The sequence below is a fragment of the Narcine bancroftii genome, chromosome 1 (assembly GCF_036971445.1).
Source record: "Narcine bancroftii isolate sNarBan1 chromosome 1, sNarBan1.hap1, whole genome shotgun sequence".
Taxonomy (NCBI): domain Eukaryota; kingdom Metazoa; phylum Chordata; class Chondrichthyes; order Torpediniformes; family Narcinidae; genus Narcine; species Narcine bancroftii.
Genome location: NC_091469.1, coordinates 473,879,747 through 473,900,562, shown reverse-complemented (window position 1 = coordinate 473,900,562; position 20,816 = coordinate 473,879,747). Strand labels below are relative to the sequence as shown.

Here is a 20,816-nt window from a genome sequence, read left to right as displayed (position 1 = left end):
AGCTCGCCATATAACACGATCTTGGGAAGGCGATGGTCCTCCATTCTGGAGACGTGTCCCACCCAGCGCAGCTGGATCTTCAGCATCGTGGACTCGATGCTGTCGACCTCTGCCATCTCGAGTACTTCGACGTTAGGGATGAAAGCGCTCCAATGGATGTTGAGGATGGAGCGGATGCATGTATATAAGCCTTAAAGAATTACCTTATTTTCAGTCACATTCTTTGAAAACAATTGACTGTCACTGCATCCGTAGGTTTCTTCCCCTCCATGGAGCCACCCGAAAGACGGACAATAACATTATAGATAAAATCCGCTCCCCCAAATTTATAGATAAAACTGTACTCATACACTTAATAATATACTGAAAGATAAACACTCTCACAAGGCAGCATTAACCAGCTCTTCATCCTGGGCTACACCATTTTATTCAAACACAACTTTATTCAAACAGTTGCTATTAGCAAAGCATGACCAAGGTACACTGCTAGCTAAATATTTGCTCCCATCTTCAAAGGTTTATGTTTCTTCACAGAACATTTACTTTTACAATTCTAAACTATTATTTGTTTATTTATTTTTATTTCTTTCACTTTTTTTTAAATTTAATTTCCTCAATTTTTTTTGCCAGTTGCTTAAATTCCAAATAACGGGGTTTTACTGTATCGGCAACAATCCATTCTCCACAATTGAACTAAATTATTTATTATGTCTCAAATACCAATGCAACTTTGTTTTGCTTGCAAACCAGGCCGTCATCCTATATATTACACAACAGGTAGTACAAGGATTAAAAACCAAATATGCAGGAGATAATGGAACAACAAAAAGTAAAAGGTATGGTGTTAAAGAGGAAGTATAGTTAAAGTGCACAAGGCTTCATTTTCATTAAACTGAGGTCCATTCAAGGCTCTGATAACCGTAGGAAGTAAACGGTCATTGAATCTGAAAGAAATTTCCCATTGCTCCTGACCAAATACTGCTCTAACTCCATTGACAAGGTTGCAGATAACTTCACTGCATTAGGTGAGATGCAGAGATTAAGCACAGGAAGAAGATAAAGAATTCAGCAGAATGATATCAGGCTAACAATTTCACGTTCAATGTCAAAACATAGGAGCTGGTCACTGACTTTGAGGGGTGAAACGTGTCTCAATCAACAAAGTGGAGAAGGTAGAGAGGCTTCAGTTTTTAGACAAAAAAATATCAACAATAATCTATCCTGATCCAATCTCATGAACATCAGGGCCAAGAATGCCTTTACTTCTCAAAAACCCAAAGGAAAGTTGGCACGTCCCTAATACCTCATCATTTTTTTTTTAAATTTATAGATGCATCATCAAAAGTATTGTGCATCTTATCTTGGCCTCGGAACTGTTCTGTTCAAGATCATGAGATATTTCAGAGTTGTGAAAGCAGCCCAGGCCATCATGCAAACCAACCTCACCTCCTTGGACAGTCTACACTTCCTGCTGCCTCAGGAAAGCGATTAACATCTTTAAGGATGCATCCCACTTTCGTCACATTCTCTTCTCCTCTATTCTATTGGGCAGAAGATACACGAGTTTAATTAAAAAAAAATGCACCACTAGATTCAGGACTTCCCCCTCCCACCCACCCCCAACTGTTATCAGACTCTTAAATGGACCTTTTATCAGTGAAAGATGAAATATTGATCTCAAAATCCACTCCATTGCAGCTTTTACTCTGGTTTAACTGTATTTCTCTTTGTTACACAATACTCCGCATTTTCATTTCACTTTTGAATTCTTGGGTAAGGCTCAACTTGTCTGGATAGCATACAAAATAAAGCTTTTCTACAGTACCTTGGTGCATGTGACAATCGACTGAATTTGTAGCCAAAGAAAACACAGGAGAAAAGACATGTATTCAGTTACTTGCAGAGGTTTGAAAGCTAGCTGGTGTCATTGGGGTTAGTTAAATGAATTGATATTCAACACACCAATTGCACCATATAACAAAACCAAATTCAATTACTTTATGATGCTCCATCTGTTTAATAAATAGCCACATCTGTTATTCAACAAGTGCAATGCTAGCTCTCTGGGGAAGAGGGAAACGAATAACAATGCAACATTAACCCCATTTCTTTCTCCACTGACTCTCCCCAAAGTTATTTTCATCTTTTTCTCATTTATTTTTGACAGATGCATATCATTTTGCCAATCAACACAAGAATTACTTAATGTACAACACCTAAATGAAGAGCAGGGGAGGCTGTATACGGGAGAACCCCACTGCCACCAAACAAGCACAGAATCGAGAGACAGGAAACTGAATACCACAAGAGTTTTTTTTAAATACTGTATGTACAATCCATCACATTAAAAAGAAATCAACACCAACTTAAACAAGGACAAATATGGATGAGGGATAGCATTATATTCAAACCATTTAGAAAACAAACGCCCAAAGATTTACAGTTCCAAATGGCCCTGTAAATAACTTGTTCAAAAACTTCAAGAGCCTTGGGTACTAAACAAAACAAATTATACACCTTGATTTAAGCATCACACTTTAAAAAGGTTGCTAAAGAATCATTTACAAAAATCAGAAAATTATAAATTACTGACAGTAGAACTGGCACAACTAATTTTAATAATCTCATCCTTGCTTTAAATTTTATAAAAGTGGTATAGCCTTTGTTGTCCCATTTGAGCATTTAGGGAGAAAAATAAAATCACCTCATTCCTTTAAATACCAGACGTGGCAGGGACATGGAGCCAGCAGTGGATTGAGGCAAACTGGATTTGATGATCTGTGGCCTCTTTCTATGTGATCCTATTACATTATTTCACAAAACTTGATAGAAATAAGGCACTTTTCAATCTGAAAAGATGTTTCACAGGTAGAGGAAATGGAAATCCAATTGATACTGAATCAAATCAAGATAATTTCCAAGCATTTTGCTTTTACATTTTGGAGTAACATTGAGTATTAATTCAGCCAGTAAACTTGGAGGCAAATAAACAAGACATTTAATGGCTTCAAGCAGTTTTGTTGAAGCAGATTATCAAAAGTTACTGTGGAATAATACAAAGCTCACCTTAACCACTGGCAGATCAAACACTTCCCGTGCTTCCCCAACTTCAGGGTTCTCACCATCTTCTGCAATGATGTGTGTTGCTAGCGCATTATAAGAAACCTCTTTTGCCTTTCCAGCCTTCAATAGCTGAATCACCTAATTCAAAAAGAAAACTGTAAGCACACAATAGACACAAGAAAAATTGCAACCTAATTCTAACAAATTTCAGCCAACATCTGCCCAGAATGAAACCTGGCACCAAAATAATAAGAAACAAATGTTTTCTGTTAGCCAGAGAGGATTAGTTCATCAAGATTAGACCAAATGACCCTAATAATTGCTTCAAATTAACTCAGAGTAGTTGAACTAAAGAGCATGAATTTTATTATCACTGATTGAAATCATGCACAAAAGAGAAAAAATATTAGGTGTTTGAGACTTCAAAGCAAGGCGGCAGAAGTGCTGGGATAGAAAAATTGTCCCAGATTCCAATTTCTGAGGGGTATGCATGCATTGAAAGATCCAGGAGATAAGTGTGTGAGTGAAACATGTGCATGATCAGTCAAGAAAACTATTCAAGAAAAATGGAGTGTACAAGGAAAAATAGTTATGGGAGTTATGGATGAGAGGTGGGGAAAAGTTAGAGTGTTCTGGAGTAGGTTTACTGAGGCTGGCACAATATTGCACAAAGGCCTGTACAGTGCTATAATATTCTGTGTTCTAATAACTGGTTAAACAGGAGTGGAAAAATGAATTAAAATATTAAAATGAGTTTTTTGGGATTCCTTATACAAATAAAGATTTTTTTTAGAGCTAATGTAACCTTGGCTTCATTCACCAATCGATCCACAGCAGATGCAAACTCACTGGCTCTCCACTCAGCCCTGGATCACCTAAACAACAGCAACACATGCATCAGGCTCCCTTTCGTTGATTGCAGCTCTGCTTTCAACACCATCAAACCCTCAATACTGGTCAGCAAGCTTCAAGATCTGCACCTTGTTCTGCAACTGAATCCTTTACCTCCTCATCAGAAGACCACAGTCAATACAAATCAGAAACAACATTTCCTCCTCACTGACATTCAACACACCCCACATCAAGGATACATGCTTAGGCCACTGCTCTACACCCATGATTGTGTGGCTAGACACAATTCATGTGGGCACATCACAGTCATCGGCGGAATCACATCCAGGAGTGAGAATGTACAATCTGATGAAACAGCATTTCTACAAACCATGATTTGTACATACAATACAGCATTTCTTTCTTTCTTTTTCAATCTTTTTATTATTATTGTTATAATTTATAAACACATACAATTCAAAGAGATATAAAAAATACATAGTAAGTAATGAATTAATACAGAGATATTAAACAATAATATTACAGAATAAAAATATATCATTAAAAAAAAATTTTAGATCAGTTTAGGGTGTGAACTATCTCTTAAAAAAAAAGATATAATTAATAATATATGAAAAAAAGAGAAAAAAAAACCCTAAAAAAGAAAAAACAAATCTGAATTAAAAAAACAAAAAAAAAACAAAAAAAACCTACAGATATAGCTAAACCACGCCGATCACTCCGATCTCATCTTACAGCCCAATTATCATACATAATCATAGAAAGAAAACAGAGCCAGATCAACTCACCACAAATGAAGGCATTTAATAATCATTTATACATAAAGATATAATTTAAATATATACAAATATTGTGGGATGATCTACTGTTACAGAATACTGTTCATCAATTTTAGCATGTAGGAACTCTTGATTTTGATGTTTTTGTACCTCCTTGATGGTAGTGGGTCAAAGATACTGTGTGCTGGATGGAAAAAAAAAGAATTTTTAGTCCTATTTAAGCAACAATCCCAATAAGTGTCATTAATGGAGGAAAGGAAGACCCCAGTGATATTCTCAGCCACTTTAATAATCGTCTGTATTGACTTCGGATCTGCCACTTCACAGTGACTGTAATGCAGCCACACAGGACACATTCAACTGAGCTCCTGTAAAAAGCCAAGATGAGGGCTGATAATCTTGCCTTCCTCGTCTTCCTGAGGAAGCAGAGGTGCTGATGTGCTCTCTTGATGAACAAGGAAGGAACAAGTAAAACAAGGTTATTTTAAAAATCTCCAAATTTTTCTGAAAGTTCAAATTAATATCAAATAGTACAACACCACACTTGCTGGAAATCTTAATAAAACCACAAAATCCTGGAAAAGCTCCACAGGTTAGGGAGCAACTGGGCAAAGAGAAAGAGTTTAAGGTTAATGACCTTTTATGAGAACAAATATTGAGGATGCATCTCTCCATTAGATGTTGCCTTGCCAGACCTGAGGAATATCTCAGCATTTTATTTCTAGTTTATTATTTTTTTCAATGTGGCCTAATAATATTAGATTAACAAAATGACCATGCATTTCTGTACTGTAGTGTTTTATGGTTCGAGGCAAAAGTATGGTTTGATACACACTAGTTTGTGTACTGTAGTGTTCTAAAACAGCATGTAGGAAAACTACAGGCTATTCCCAGGTAACAAGCAAGCTTCATTTACCCTCCCCCACCACCCAGATCTCCACAAGTAGATTTTGTCAGAAAATGCATTAAAATAAATCAAATATGGTTTCCATGCCTTGACAGCATTGCAATGAATGACATCAAAAACACACAAGACTGACAAAGAATAATTATTGAAAGTGGAGAAAGGAAACTAGTTTTGCCGTTAGTGGTAACAAATGCACGCAAGCACGACTGACTTCTAATTTTATTATGGGAGCTCATAAATTGGGCATTCACTAATGGTAGAGAACTTATTCATTTGTAACAAGACTCAATGCTAAAACTATTTATTTTTCAGGTCAAATTACACAATCAAGAAGATGGTGTTATAATACATTTCTAAATATGTATCCTGAATAAGCATCTCACTCTCGCCACTGGTTTTTCCTCTGGAGACCTGCTGAGGTCAGACTCCTGCCAGGGCTCAGGGACAGGAAGACAAATTTAGTTATGCAAACATTTTTGGAGAAAAAAAATTGCTGATTACAAACAGAATGCTGTTCAACAAATTGCTGAGATGTTCCACCAAAAACAGAGTTACTGACAAAATAAGAAAGAACAATGCAAAATTGCTTCAAATTCTGGGTCTTAATTTTAGTGATAAATAGGCAGGAATGTTGAGAAATTCAAGAGGAATCACCACATCAGGCAGACAGCAAGTATCTGCAGATCTATGCCTTCAGCCAATAAAACAAATGGATGGGTTAAGGCAGCAGTTGAGATTATTCAGGTCATTGGTAAGTGACAATTGCTTTGTACATGGTCAACCTTTCATGGCCATGTACAAAGCACACTCAACCTGGTGTATTTCAGACTGCTCACAGTTGCTCTTTTATTAACACACAAGTGAAGATTTGAAGGAAAAAAAGACAATGGAAGGACACCGATTTGAAGCATTGACCCACATGGCCCACTGGCCCACATGGCCCACTGGCCCACATGGCCCACTGACCCACATGGCCCACTGACCCACATGGCCCACTGACCCACATGGCCCACTGACCCACATGGCCCACTGACCCACATGGCCCACTGACCCACATGGCCCACTGACCCACATGGCCCATTGTGCATTTGGGTCAATGGATGCAATTCTTTGTTGGTCTGAATAATGTCAGCTCTTGTAGTTACAGAAGCTGATGGCTAATACCAGGATTAATCCAGCTGCCACCTCAGTGTTTCTTCCCTCCTTGACAGTGAACCAAACATAGGCATGGATTATTCCTATAGGTGCCCACTTTATTTCATCCTCCACTTAACAGCTTTGAGTAGAGGCAACTGTCATATTTAAAAGAGGCTTCATACCTGCCCTAGCACCAAGATATACCAGTGGAAAGTGAAATAACAAACAGTATTTTGTACCTTGCATAAATTATCAAGGTTCAACACTTGAAAGACATGTTGGATCACATTAGTTTAACACACACAAATATCCAGATTCCAGATGTATTTCCAGAGTACATACATGACATAAAATACAATTCAGATTCAATCAAAAAAACTCTAAACATACACATGTAAAAAAATAAAGAACAGTAAACCAATAAATGAATGTAAACAAGTTGAATGCAATACAGATTTTTTTTTTAAATCAATAAAGTGCACAAGTCATTAAATGAATCCCTGATTGAGTTTGTCATTGAGTCTGATGGTGAAAGGCAGCAGCCTTTCTTGTGGCACCTATACTTCTTTCCTGATGGTAGCAACGAGAACAGAGCGTATTTTGGGTGGTGTGGATCTTTGATTGCTGCTGCTCTCCCTCAGCCAAATTCTTTGTAGATGCTCTCGATAGTGCAGAGGGTTTTGCTTGTGATGTTTTGGGCTGTGTCCACAACCTTTTGGAGGGCTTTATATTCAGGGGTATTGGTGTCGCATACCAGTCCCTGATGCAGCGAGTTAGCATACTTTCCACCACACATCTGTAGAAATTTGCCAAGGTTTCCAAAGGCATACCAAACCTCTACAAACCCCTGAGAAAGTAGAGGCTCTGAGATGCTTTTTTCACGATGCCATTAGAGTTTTGGGTCCAGGATATATCCTCTGATAAAGTTTTGTACAAAAAAAAAATCAAGTGGCCAGAAGATTGTAGATGAATTTCTGATGGCCAAATCCCCAAAGAGCTACTTTATGGAAGATGGAGGACAATCCATCACAAGGCAAAAAGACAGTATCAAAAGACTCTCAAAAACTTTTCTGATTGGTTTCAGCATTGACAAAGACTTCTGAGAATAATGAGCAATGGATAATCCAATTTCACACATCCACAGAAACATTTACGTGAACATGCTAAAATGGAGGAGACATAGATGAAAAGATGACCTCAAAAATCAAGAACCTCTGATACTACTCCTGTCTCCTTTGAAAACCTGAGCCCAGATTTAACTAAACATTCCCACCTTCATACACATCACAAAAAGACTTTATGATGGCTCAAATGTTTACCTTTATAACATAGATGCAGTAAAACACCACCCCAAATGTAGCAGGCTTACGGCAATCAGATTCCTTTGCAGAATCTAACCAAATAATATTGCCAGACACTCAAAATTGTATCAAGGTTTTGTTTTCGGCTGGAAACCTAGAATGCTCCAATTATTGAAAATGGCAGACTCACAAACATTTATCCCAAGGTATTGTTATAAACATCAATCATGTTTCTCCAATAAAGCTCAAAACCAGAATTAGAAATCATGAACATGCGTCACAAAATTTGTTTTATGGCATCATACAGGTGCAAAGTTTGCTGCAAATTATTTTGGAAATAAATAATTGTGCAAAAAGAATTGTGTGGTGGTGTCTGTGGTTCATTGTCCATTCAGAAATCTAATGGCAGAGGGCAAAAAGCCACTTGTGCATTGTTGGATGTTCGACTTCAGGCTGCATACACCCATCCTGATGGTAGCAATAAGAAGGTATGGCTTGGGCAGTGAGAGCCCTTGAGGATAGAGGTGCATTCTTGAATCATTGTCTCTTGTAAATATCCTTAATGGGGACAAGTCCATGATAGTGCTATCTAAATTCACAACTCTGTTTTCTTTACCTGTGCATTGGCATCTCCATACCATAGTGATGCAACCTGTCAGAATATGCTCCACAATACACCTGTAGAGGTTTGCAAGAATGACACAAGTTGAGCCACTGGCAAGTCTTCTTTGTGATTACGTCAACATGAAGACCCCAGGATGGATCTTCAGAGATGTTGACACGCAGGAATTTGAAATTCTTAACCCTTTCAATTTCTGACTCCTCGACAAAGACTGGTTTGTGTTCTCCTGACTTCCCCTCCTGAAGACCACAATCAGTTCCTTAGTTTTGCTAACGTTGAGTCCAAGGCTGCTGTGACATCACTCAACCAGTTGATCTATCTTACTCCTGCATGCTTCCTGCGAATCTGCAAATTTGTAGATGGCCTAATCACACAGTAACGGGTGTAGAGTGAGTAGAGCAGTAGGTTAAGCACACATTCTTGAGGTGCGATTGTGTTGATTGTCAGTGAGGAGGAAGCAATGTTTCCGATTCGTACAGTGGTCTCCTGATGAGGAAGTCAAGGATCCATTTGCAGAGGCCCAGGTTTTGAAACTTGCTGACCAGTACTAAGGGGATGATCATGTTAACAGCTGTGCTGCAGTTAATGAAACATCACCTTGATGTATGTATTGCTGTTGTATGGGTGATCCAGAGCTAAGTGGAGAGCCAGTGCGATTGCATCTGCTATGGAGTGATTATGGCAGTAGGCAAATTGCAGTGGGTCCAGATCTTAATTAAGAGTTAATTCTGGCCATGAATCAGTCTCTCCAAACATTTCACCAGTGGATGTGAGTGCCACTGGGTGATAGTCACCAAGTCAGCTCACTCTACTCTTCCTGGGCACCATATGAACCAGGTGGGAATCTCCAACTGCAGCAAACAACTTTTAATTATCATCATTTCACTTCCACAGCTCCACAGCAACTGGCACAACCTTCTACTATTGTGTCCACAGTATTTTACTGTGGGGAAATAATTTTAAAAACACCATCATCAGAATTCCTTTGTCCTTGTACACTTCCAGGCTCGGGCTGCCCTCAAATTATCACCCTCCTGTCTATGCACTCTCCAAACAAATGGTGACTATCCTCAAGTCAGAATTAGAATGTATTGTCATGAACAAGTCACAAAACTTATTGTTGCGTGGCAACGTCACAATTCAAATATTCACATTAATCACCTTACAAAAATAAATAAAAATAGTGCCCTAAAAGTCAAAGTAAGGCATTATCTTGGGTTCATTGACCATTCAGGAATCTGATGGCAGTGGGGAAGAAGCTGTCCTTGTGCTGCTGGGTGCTCGCCTTCAGGCATCTGTACCTTTTCCCCAATTGTAGCCGAGTGAAGGGGGAATCCTTGAGAATAGAGGCTGCTTTAAGAACACCACCTCTTGTTCCAATACCAAATTGGAACAGTACAGCACAGGAGCAAGCTTAACAGCCCAGCATGCCCATACTGACCATGATGCCAAACAAATTCCATCTGCCTGTATCCCCACCAATTCAAGAGTCTGTGCAAATGTCTTTTGAACTTTACTTTTATATCTGCTTCTATCACATTTTAAAGCACTTGACAATCTCTATCATACAAATCACCTTTAAACTTTCCCCTCTCACCTTAAACAATACCTGGGGAAAAGACAGAGTACCCTATCTATAGCCACTTTCAGGTGGAATCGCCTGGAGAATATGGCTGTGGATGTCTGCAAAGGGACGTTCAGGTGGCAGCGCTGAAGGAGGTGTTCTGCCACCTGAAAGGTCTGAAGTGGGGAGAGGGGCCACAGAGCAAACACCAGCTCCTGAGCCCGGGCAGGAGCTGCCGTCTTGACAGTTTTAAGCATCTGGAACATTGCGTTAATTTTTACTTCTTGTTTGAAAGAAAGCTTTGACACTCCCATTTTTAAATTTATTGATAATGCTGAAAATTTGCTAGCCTTTAAACTTGTAGAGATTCCCTCCTATCCATGATCACTATTGTTTCAAGTCTTACCTGCATTAGTAGTGACCTTCAACGTTCCTACAATCTGCGCTCCCATTTCAACTCACACCGGCATGTGCAACGACTGCTCCGTTTGGTTCACCACTGCTTTCTCGCCTCCCCACTGCCTGACAGCCAGCCGGCAGGGAATTGTGGGGATGGGGCGGCCGGCCCCTAGAATCCAGACTTATCAAAAGCTCTCACCTTTCGTGTGCGCGCGTAAGCACTACAGATGCACAGTGGCAACAAGTAACCAGTTTATTTTTCTTTAAATTGTTCATTTTGATAAATGAACCACGCAGTATTTGCTGATGGATAAACTGTCACAATTCACCTGTCATCTCTTCTTTATTCCTCCTTAAATTTGAATTTTAAAATTACTGCCCAAGAATCCAGAAAATCAGGACCAACCCAATCCCCGAGCAGTCAGGATTTTTGCAAGAAGTATCATAAACCATTCCAGTCTTTGACTGGTAATTCAACACCATCTCGCAACCCAAAACTACAACGAAAAAATAGGAGAAGCAACACCACCGCATCAGATTCTTTTCCACTGCTGGAGCACCTTTCTCAACTGCAAAGCACCTGTACCTCAAGGGCGAAAACAATTTACAACAGCTCAACAACTTCTCAGGGCAAGATGAGAAATCTCAGTACTACGGCCGCCCCAGCCCAGCTGCCCCCCAGCGGGAAGGGTGGCTGCCCCCCCAGCCTGCCCACTGCTGGGCACCTGAAAGCTGCTAGCAGCTTTGCCCGAGCTGCTTTCAGGTGCAATGGGAGATTCTTGGAGAAGGATATTGTACCTACAAGAGAAGGGTTAAGTACATAAACCTCCTGGCCGGGTTCTCCACTTTCAGGTGGCCGCCCGACAACTGCATAGGGCTACAACAGGCTGCTTTACAGTCGGTTATTATGGCCACCTGAAAGTGGTTTATGCCTCTCATAAAATGTATACAGTTCTATCAGGTCACTCTTCAGCCTTGCATTACTGGAGATAAAACAATCTGAGTTTGCCCAACTTCACTTTGCAGCCAATACACTCCAATCCTAGCAATATCCTGGGTGAACCTCTTCTTCACCCTCTCCAAAGCTTCCACAACCTTCCTACATATAGTTTGGCCAAAATAGTACATGAAACTCCATACAAGGCCTAACTGACAGAGCTACAACATGATTTGCCAACTTTTGCACTAATCAATGGAGGCATGCCTTCTTTACCAACCTATCCACCCAAAGACCAACTGCATATCAATGCTCCCAAGAATCCTGCCAATTACTGCTTACATTCATTTCTCTTTAATTTCACCTTCAAAAGTGCAACACTTCACACGTAACTGGATGAAATTCCTTATGCTATTTCCCCACCCAAATAATTTGACCACATTCCTCATTTTTCACAACACATTTTTTATGTTTACTACCAGACCATCCACATTTTCATCTGGGTCATTCACACAGAGAGGATCCAATACCAATGCTGTTACTGTAGCAGCTCAACTCAAATACAAATTACAGGATCAAATAGCTAGCATAGCAGGTCCAACTTTTTTTTTTTTTTTTTTAAAAAGTTACTACTTCAATTCATCTGACAGAGATCTAATGTTTCCTGTGAAGAAACTAAGAGGCAAATCGCACTGGCCAGATCCAAAAAACACTAGTCAACACTGGAACACCTGTACATACCAAGTCTCAGAAATATTAAAACTAGTAAATGTGAGCTCACCTCCCAACCTGCATTGCATTTAACAAGAAATACAAAATAGATCCAATTGTGTCTTGGCAAAATTATTGAGGTGAAAGCTCATGGACCCAAAATATCAACTGCTGCCTGTTAAGCATCTCCAACATTTCTACTTTTCTTTCACATTTCCAGCTTCTGAAATTTTATATACAAGTTAAGTTGCCAGTAGAAAAAGAATCCAGAACTGACTAGGCAACACCTTGAACAAGTCCAGGTTTCTCACAATCCAACACAGAAGACTGAAATGGATCCATGGCTCAATCAAAAGAAAAACTGTTTCAATTTAATGCTCTTGCTTCACAATTCAATACTCAGCAGAGGGGAATACAACTTCATTATATGTTCTGAAATTCAATCTATTGAGCAATGAAGACAAACTTTCTATTTGCCTCGTTAATTAAAAGTTCAACTTGATTGTCATCAGATTGCACAACTACAACCCGACAAAACATCATTCTCCAGTCCTGGGTGCAAAACGTGCAGACATACGAGACATAACACAAATACAGACAAACAATACATTTGCAGGACAAATATATAAAAATAAATATTATTTAGTAAATATTAGAGACACAGATGTTTAGTGTGTAGTCATTCAGCAGTCTCACTGCCTGTGGGAAGAAGCGGTTCCTCAGCCTGGTGGTACTGGTAAGACATTCGCACTGAACCATCATTTACCTGGTTCACCTGGATCTCTTGGATCTAAGGGCCCCTCCTCCAGCGGTGATTTCACAAGTGACATATAACGTGTTTGCAGGGCAGTGAAATCATAGCGGGAATAAAGCAGATACGTGCTCAATGAATAAAAGACCATGGGAAAATCTGCCACAGTCTGTTCAAACTTAGGACAAACCCACAGACCAGCTTGTCATTATTCCTTAAACAATAGAGAATAACAACTATTTACATAGCATTACATTATATTAGGTATTATAAGTAATCTTGAAATCTGATCTACCCTTCAACCAAGACAAGAGCCCTGTTGAATTTTACTCACCCTGCCCAGTTGGGACCTTTCACACCACCAGATTACCTGCAACAGACCCGCTAAATTGGCTGGTTCAACTTTCCCAACAACCACAGCTGAAAGATAAGCCACTTTCAGGTGCTCGGTCGCAGATAATGCGCAAGGAGACGCAGCTGAGGGAGTGTAGCTGGAACGAGAAGAATGTCCCAGCTAAGAGAGCCACGTCCGAGTGAATGCCGGTTCCTGTGAACCGTGGCCGTAGTCCCACTACTGCTTTCAGGTGCAACGGGGAATTCTCGGAGCCGGAGATTATACCTACAGGAGGAGGGTTAGGTAAGTGCCCCTCCTGGCCGGGTTCTCCACTTTCAGGTGGCCTCCCGACAGCCGCATAGGGGTAGAATATGCGGCTTTACATCAGGGTATTTTGGCCACCTGAAAGTGGTTATAGAGTGTTCAGGGTGGTAGGGGTCCTCCATTTTTGCACACCCTCTTCAACAACAATCCTAGTAGATTCTTTGATGGGTTGGTGGGGGTTGGGAAGACCCCAGTAATTTTCTCTGCCACTCATAATCCTGTCGATTGACCTCCAATCCAATTACGTACAGTAACCACACCACACTATGATGCAGCCAGTCCAGGAATCTCTCGATCGAGCTCCTGAAGAAGGCTGACATGATGGTAGCCAATTACCTGTTGCACCAGCAACCCAACATTTTGCAATCCGTGCACCAGCACTCCCAAGTATATCGGCACAATAGCATGCTGCAATCTTTCACTATTTACATAATTTGATTTTTTAAATTTTCTGCCCAAGTGGATAACAGGACGTTTACCAACATTGTACTCTATCTGCTTGTCGCTGAGGAGGACTTTGCCGTCTGAGCTGCGCAGCGGGCTTTGGACTTGTGGTGAGGGGCCGTACACAGCCTTTAGAGCCTCGTAGAAACCCATGAAGTCACCAATGTCCGCGCTGAGCTGGGTTCGCTTGGCGAGGCTAGTCCACCACTCATTTTGGATCTCCCGGAGTTTGCGCTGAAGATGGCTGCATGCGTGACGGAAGGCTTGTTTCTTCTCTGGACAGGACTGCTTTGTAAGGTGAGCCTGGTGGGCAGCTCGCTTCTTTGCCAGCAGCTCCTGGATTTCCTGGCTGTTTTCGTCGAACCAGTCCTTGTTTTTCCTGGAGGAGAAGCCCAGTACCTCTTCAGTGGATTGCAGTATGGTAGTCTTCAACTGATCCCAGAGGGTTTCAGGGGACGGGTCCGTGAGGCGGATTGCATCGTCGAGCTTTGCTTTGAGGTTTGCCTGGAAGTTTCCTCTCGCTTCGTCTGACTGCAGGTTTCCAACATTGAACCTCTTTCTGGGGGCTCTACTGTTCCTGGGCTTTGGCTTGAAGTGAAGGTTGAGCTTGCAGCGAACCAGCCGGTGGTCAGTGTGGCATTCCGCGCTGGGCATGACCCTGGTGTGGAGCACATCTCGTTTGTCACTTTCTCGCACCAGGATGTAGTCCAGGAGGTGCCAGTGTTTGGATCAGGGATGCATCCAGGTAGTCTTAAAGCTGTCCCTCTGCTGAAAAAGGGTGTTTGTAATGACAAGCCACTGTTCTGCGCAGAGCTCCAACAGGAGGCGCCCATTGTCGTTGCACTTGCCGACGCTGTGCTTGCCCAGGATTCCTGGCCAGGTTTCTGAGTCTTTGCCGACGCGAGCGTTGAAGTTGCCAAGGATCTCCATCCTCAACCGATGGTCAGAACACTTCCAATCTCTTTTCAGTGCCAACCGCTCAGTCCAAGATTCCGCCCTGCTCCAGCTCCCTCAAAAGCCCCTAAGGCTAGAGCTGGATGAGGTCCTCACCCAGGATGAGACATATAAGGCAATCGAACAACTGAAAAGTGGCAAAGCAGCAGGTATGGATGGAATCCCCCCCAGAGGTCTGGAAGACTGGCGGCAAAACTCTGCATGTCAAACTGCATGAGTTTTTCAAGCTTTGTTGAGACCAAGGAAAACTGCCTCAGGACCTTCGTGATGCCACCATCATCACCCTGTACAAAAACAAAGGCGAGAAATCAGACTGCTCAAACTACAGGGGAATCACGCTGCTCTCCATTGCAGGCAAAATCTTCGCTAGGATTCTCCTAAATAGAATAATACCTAGTGTCGCCGAGAATATTCTCCCAGAATCACAGTGCGGCTTTCACGCAAACAGAGGAACTACTGCCATGGTCTTTGCCCTCAGACAGCTCCAAGAAAAGTGCAAAGAACAAAACAAAGGACTCTACATCACCTTTGTTGACCTCACCAAAGCCTTCGACACCGTGAGCAGGAAAGGGCTTTGGCAAATACTAGAGCGCATCGGATGCCCCCCAAAGTTCCTCAACATGATTATCCAACTGCACGAAAACCAACAAGGTCGGGTCAGATACAGCAATGAGCTCTCTGAACCATTCTCCATTAACAATGGCGTGAAGCAAGGCTGTGTTCTCGCACCAACCCTCTTTTCAATCTTCTTCAGCATGATGCTGAACCAAGCCATAAAAGACCTCAACAATGAAGACGCTGTTTACATCCGGTACCGCACGGATGGCAGTCTCTTCAATCTGAGGCGCCTGCAAGCTCACACCAAGACACAAGAGAAACTTGTCCGTGAACTACTCTTTGCAGACGATGCCGCTTTAGTTGCCCATTCAGAGCCAGCTCTTCAGCGCTTGACGTCCTGTTTTGCGGAAACTGCCAAAATATTTGGCCTGGAAGTCATCCTGAAGAAAACTGAGGTCCTCCATCAGCCAGCTCCCCACCATGACTACCAGCTCCCCCACATCTCCATCGGGCACACAAAACTCAAAACGGTCAACCAGTTTACCTATCTCGGCTGCACCATTTCATCAGATGCAACGATCGACAACGAGATAGACAACAGACTCACCAAGGCAAATAGCGCCTTTGGAAGACTACACAAAAGAGTCTGGAAAAACAACCAACTGAAAAACCTCACAAAGATAAGCGTATACAGAGCCGTTGTCATACCCACACTCCTGTTCAGCTCCGAATCATGGGTCCTCTACCGGCATCACCTACGGCTCATAGAACACTTCTACCAGCGTTGTCTCCGCTCCATCCTCAACATTCATTGGAGCGCTTTCATCCCTAACGTCGAAGTACTCGAGATGGCAGAGGTCGACAGCATCGAGTCCACGCTGCTGAAGATCCAGCTGCGCTGGGTGGGTCACGTCTCCAGAATGGAGGACCATCGCCTTCCCAAGATCGTGTTTTATGGCGAGCTCTCCACTGGCCACCGTGACAGAGGTGCACCAAAGAAAAGGTACAAGGACTACCTAAAGAAATCTCTTGGTGCCTGCCCCATTGACCACCGCCAGTGGGCTGATATCGCCTCAAACCGTGCATCTTGGCACCTCACAGTTTGGCGGGCAGCAACCTCCTTTGAAGAAGACCGCAGAGCCCACCTCACTGACAAAAGGCAAAGGAGGAAAAACCCAACACCCAACCCCAACCAACCAATTTTCCGCTGCAACCGCTGCAATCGTGTCTGCCTGTCCCGCATCGGACTTGTCAGCCACAAACGAGCCTGCAGCTGACGTGGACTTTTTACCCCCTCCAAAAATCTTCATCCGCGAAGCCAAGCCAAAGATAGATGTTAAGATAACTGGCTTATCATTACATACCTTTTGCTTACATCCTTTTTCAAACAATGGTATGACATCTGCTGCCTTCCAATTCACCAGGACTTAGCCAGAATCCAAATAAGTTTGGTGAATTATCATCAACACCTCAAGTATAACTTTCCCAATTTCTTTCAGTATCCTGCGATGCATTTCATCAGAACCAGGTGACTTATCTACCTTTAGACCAACTAGTTTGCTCAGCACGACCTCTTGAATATCAAGGTCCTCATCTAGCATCACATCCATAATATCTCTTTGGCAAGTCTCCCACAGCAAAGATGGACATAAAATAGTCATTCAAAGCATTTACCATTTCCACATTACCAAATATTAACTCCTCATCTTCCAAAAAGGATTAGGTTCCCTTTAGCCATCCTTTTACATTTTATACAACTGTAAAAACTTTTACCATTTGTTTTACTATTTTGTATTAGTTTACTTTCATAAATCAATCTCCTCTTCATTTATTAGCTAGTGGGTCTTTCTTCCATTTTAGTTTTCCCAATCTTCTTGTTTCCCAAATATGGTTAACAATTTGTACTTATGAGCATTTGGCTTGATACTTTCCTTCGTTTTCTAGGTCATTAAGGTTGGCTCTCCCTACCCTTACTGACCTTGTTTTTAACTGCAATATACTTTTGTTGACCACTGTGAAAAATCTCTGAAAATCTTCCACTGCTCCTCATCTGTCCCACCTTATAGCCTGTGTTCCCATTCTGCAATGTCCAACACCTCCCTCATCCCATTGTGGTCACTCTTGTTCAGGCATAATATAGTAGTTTTAGATAAAAATCATTGCATCCTTTATTGGTATGATAAACTCAATCAGATTGTGGTCCTGTCAGTACCTTTACTTCCTTAGGAGTTTGCAGAGGTTTGGTATGACTTCAGAAATCCTGGCAAATTTCTAGAGGTATGGTAGAAAGCATTCTGACCGGCTGCATCACAGTCTGGTATGGGGATGACAATACCCCTGAGCAGAAAGCCCTCCAAAAGGTAGTGGGCACAGCCCAGGACATCACAGCCAAAACCCTTCCCACCATCAAGAGCAACTACAGTGAACTCTGTTGTCGGAGAGCAGCATCAAGGATCCACATCACCCACCATACTCTGGTTTAGCTGTTGCTATCAGGAAAGGGGGTATAGGTGCCACAAGGCTTGCGTCACCAGATTCAGGAACAGCTGCTATCATTCCACCATCAGAATCAACAACAAACTCAATCAGGACCTCATTTAAGAACTTTTACACTTTGATTTCTTTTCTCTCTGTGCTGCATAGTTTGTTTGCCTTTCTTTCTTTATTTACATGTGTATGTTGAGCAGGGGTTTTTTTTTGCACTACCACTAAGTTGTCATGCTGCCTCGCCTGCAGGAAAAAGAACCTCAGGGTTGTATGTATGTACTCTGCCAATAAATCTGAAATCACTCTTTCCAAAGATTCTCAGCAACAAGATCATCAAGTTTGACCATCTCTCTGCACAGAGACTGGATCTAAGTCAACATGCTCCCTTGTAGGGTCAGTAACATGCTGCTCGAGATGTAATCACTGATGCATTCCATGAAGTCCTCATGCCTCAACCAAGTTTATTCTCCCAATTTAAGTGCAAATTAAGGTTCCCCATGACGACCCCTGTTCCACTGTTATATGCATCAGATATTTATTTATGTTTGTTTATTGTCTTTACCACTGTAACCCTGCTATTGGTGATCAATAAAGACAACTCCCACCAGCGTTTTTTTTCCCCCTTTACTATTACCACTACTCTCTAATTCAGATGGATTTAACATTCTGCTTCTTAGATCCTGTATTGTCTCACTAGCCCCTTTCACTCTCGCATATCAGTAAATCAGCCATTCAGTGTCCCTGGATAGGAATGGGGATTTGGCCTTTCACACTAACCAGGACACTTTCACACTTGCAAGGGTTTATCCCTGGAGTTTGGTCTGTTTTCCCTTTAATCCAGAGTGCCTGCAATGTTGCTGCCCGCTTCACACTTGCCTAATCTCAACGCCGGCGTCCGCAGGCGCTGTGAGTTGCACTGGGGGCGGGGGTGTCGAGGCCGGCCGTCCCCGGCGTGAGATGATGTCACCTGACACCAGCGTTGACCACTTTAAAGGCCGACTGGGATCGCTGGGAAGTGTGAAAGGGGCGACTGTCACCCTGATGTTACCTTCCATTAAGAGTGCTACCCCCCACCACCCTTGCTTGCCTCGTGGATCCCTGCTCCTCCCCTTGGATGTGTAATTGCAAATCAGCTCCACCCTGCAACCACATTTCAGAAAAAGGTCAACAAAAAAAATCTAATTCCTCTGTTCTCTGATTTGTGCCAGTTGTACAGAGTTTTCCCAATTTGATTATGTCCAAATTTCATCAAGCATTCAAACCCAAATCCATCAGCAAGGCAGCAAGTTACAGGCCTTTGTTAAAGTTGTAAACAAACATCACTTTGCATTAAAAACAAAAAGTTAAGGGTTCACTTTCCATTGGTCCTTCCTGGTTTTCCCAACCTTGTTGGTGCTTCTAATCGGAGCAGTTCTTTTCGTTTTCCCTCTGCTCTTTTATTTCCCCCCCAAACCACTCTTCTCCAGTGTTTGCTCCAGCCACACTCTGCTCTCTCAATGGCTCCCTCCCTGCCCCACCAAGAGGCCGCTGTGCCCACCATGCAGGCCACTATCTGGCAGGAAGTGCACGAGCGGTACATCCTGCTCTCACAGTCCGGCCTCAAAACAGCCCACTATTAGGCAACACGAAGACTCGAAGGAAGCCCCCCAGCCACAACATCCGACACGGCCCCCAGCCCTTGGGGGACACGGCCCCGGTCCCCCCCCCCCCCCCAACCAGGGCACCAACACCCTCACCGCAGCCAGACATCAGGCCCGGGCCCAGCCTAGGATTAGGACGGGCCCCGCTGCCCAAGCGGAGTGACGACCCCTCCTCACCCCCCCCCCCCCCCCCCCGCCGCTCACCTGCGGATCGATCTCTCCCACGGCGAAGAACTTCACCTCCTTGAAGAGCGGCTCGGCCGGCGGCCCCGCCGGGCGCGGCGTCTCGGCCATGGGCGCGGGGCCCGGGGGTGTCTGAGTCGCCGCTCCTCTCCCGGCCCCTCCCCCCCCTCCTCTCTCTCTCTCAGTCCCGACTCATCCTCGCGCTCGAGCCCGCGCGCCCAGAACCTGCCAGCACGAAGGTGGGGGCGGGTACGGGGTGGGGGGGGCTCAACACATCCCACCGACAAAGGCCAGGAGTCCGATTCCCCTTCACACCGCGCTCGCCCTCCGTTGCGACCGCGACGAGGCTCCCGCCAGCTTCAAAGCTCAACCTCAAACTCCCCGAACACCCGCGCGCGCGCCCCCCGCCCCCGGCCTTCGATGATCGCGCCCACGTCACGATGGGCGGGGAAATTAGCTGCGAATTCGGCGGGAAAGGGGCTGCGTGTTTTTATTTACCAGCCCTGGGGCGTGACGTCACGCGTCGCCCCCAGCCCAGGGGCGTGACGTCACGCGTCGCCTCCAGCCCTGAGGCCTGAGCGCACACACACTGCCCGGCGGCCTCCAGAGCTGAGGCGTGACGTCACGTACACTGCCTGGCGCCCTCCAGCCCTGAGGCCTGAGCACACACACTGCCTGGCCTCCTCCAGCCCTGAGGCGTGACGACACATACACTGCCTGGCCTCCTCCAGCCCTGACGTGTGACGTCACGTACACTGCCTGGCGCCCTCCAGCCCTGAGGCGTGACGTCACGTACACTGCCTGGCGCCCTCCAGCCCTGAGACGTGACTTCACATACACTGCCTGGCCTCCTCCAGCCCTGAGGCGTG

The 20,816-nt window shown here is 43.5% G+C and overlaps 1 protein-coding gene across 2 annotated transcripts in view; it reads right to left on the bottom strand.

The window, feature by feature from the left end:
• The window catches only part of paxip1 (PAX interacting (with transcription-activation domain) protein 1), a 162,572-nt gene extending 142,117 nt beyond the window's left edge, over positions 1-20,455 (bottom strand). Inside the window, exons 1-2 of one of the 2 annotated variants that reach the window (XM_069914790.1) lie at positions 19,969-20,455; positions 3,067-3,201 (exon numbers count right to left, since the gene is read on the bottom strand). In XM_069914790.1, coding sequence (XP_069770891.1) covers positions 3,067-3,201; positions 19,969-20,058 — 225 coding nt within the window. In that variant the 5' untranslated portion in view covers positions 20,059-20,455. The remainder of the gene's footprint in view (positions 1-3,066; positions 3,202-19,968) is intronic. The other variant, XM_069914789.1, reaches the window with a different exon arrangement.
• Between the last annotated feature and the right edge of the window lie 361 nt (positions 20,456-20,816).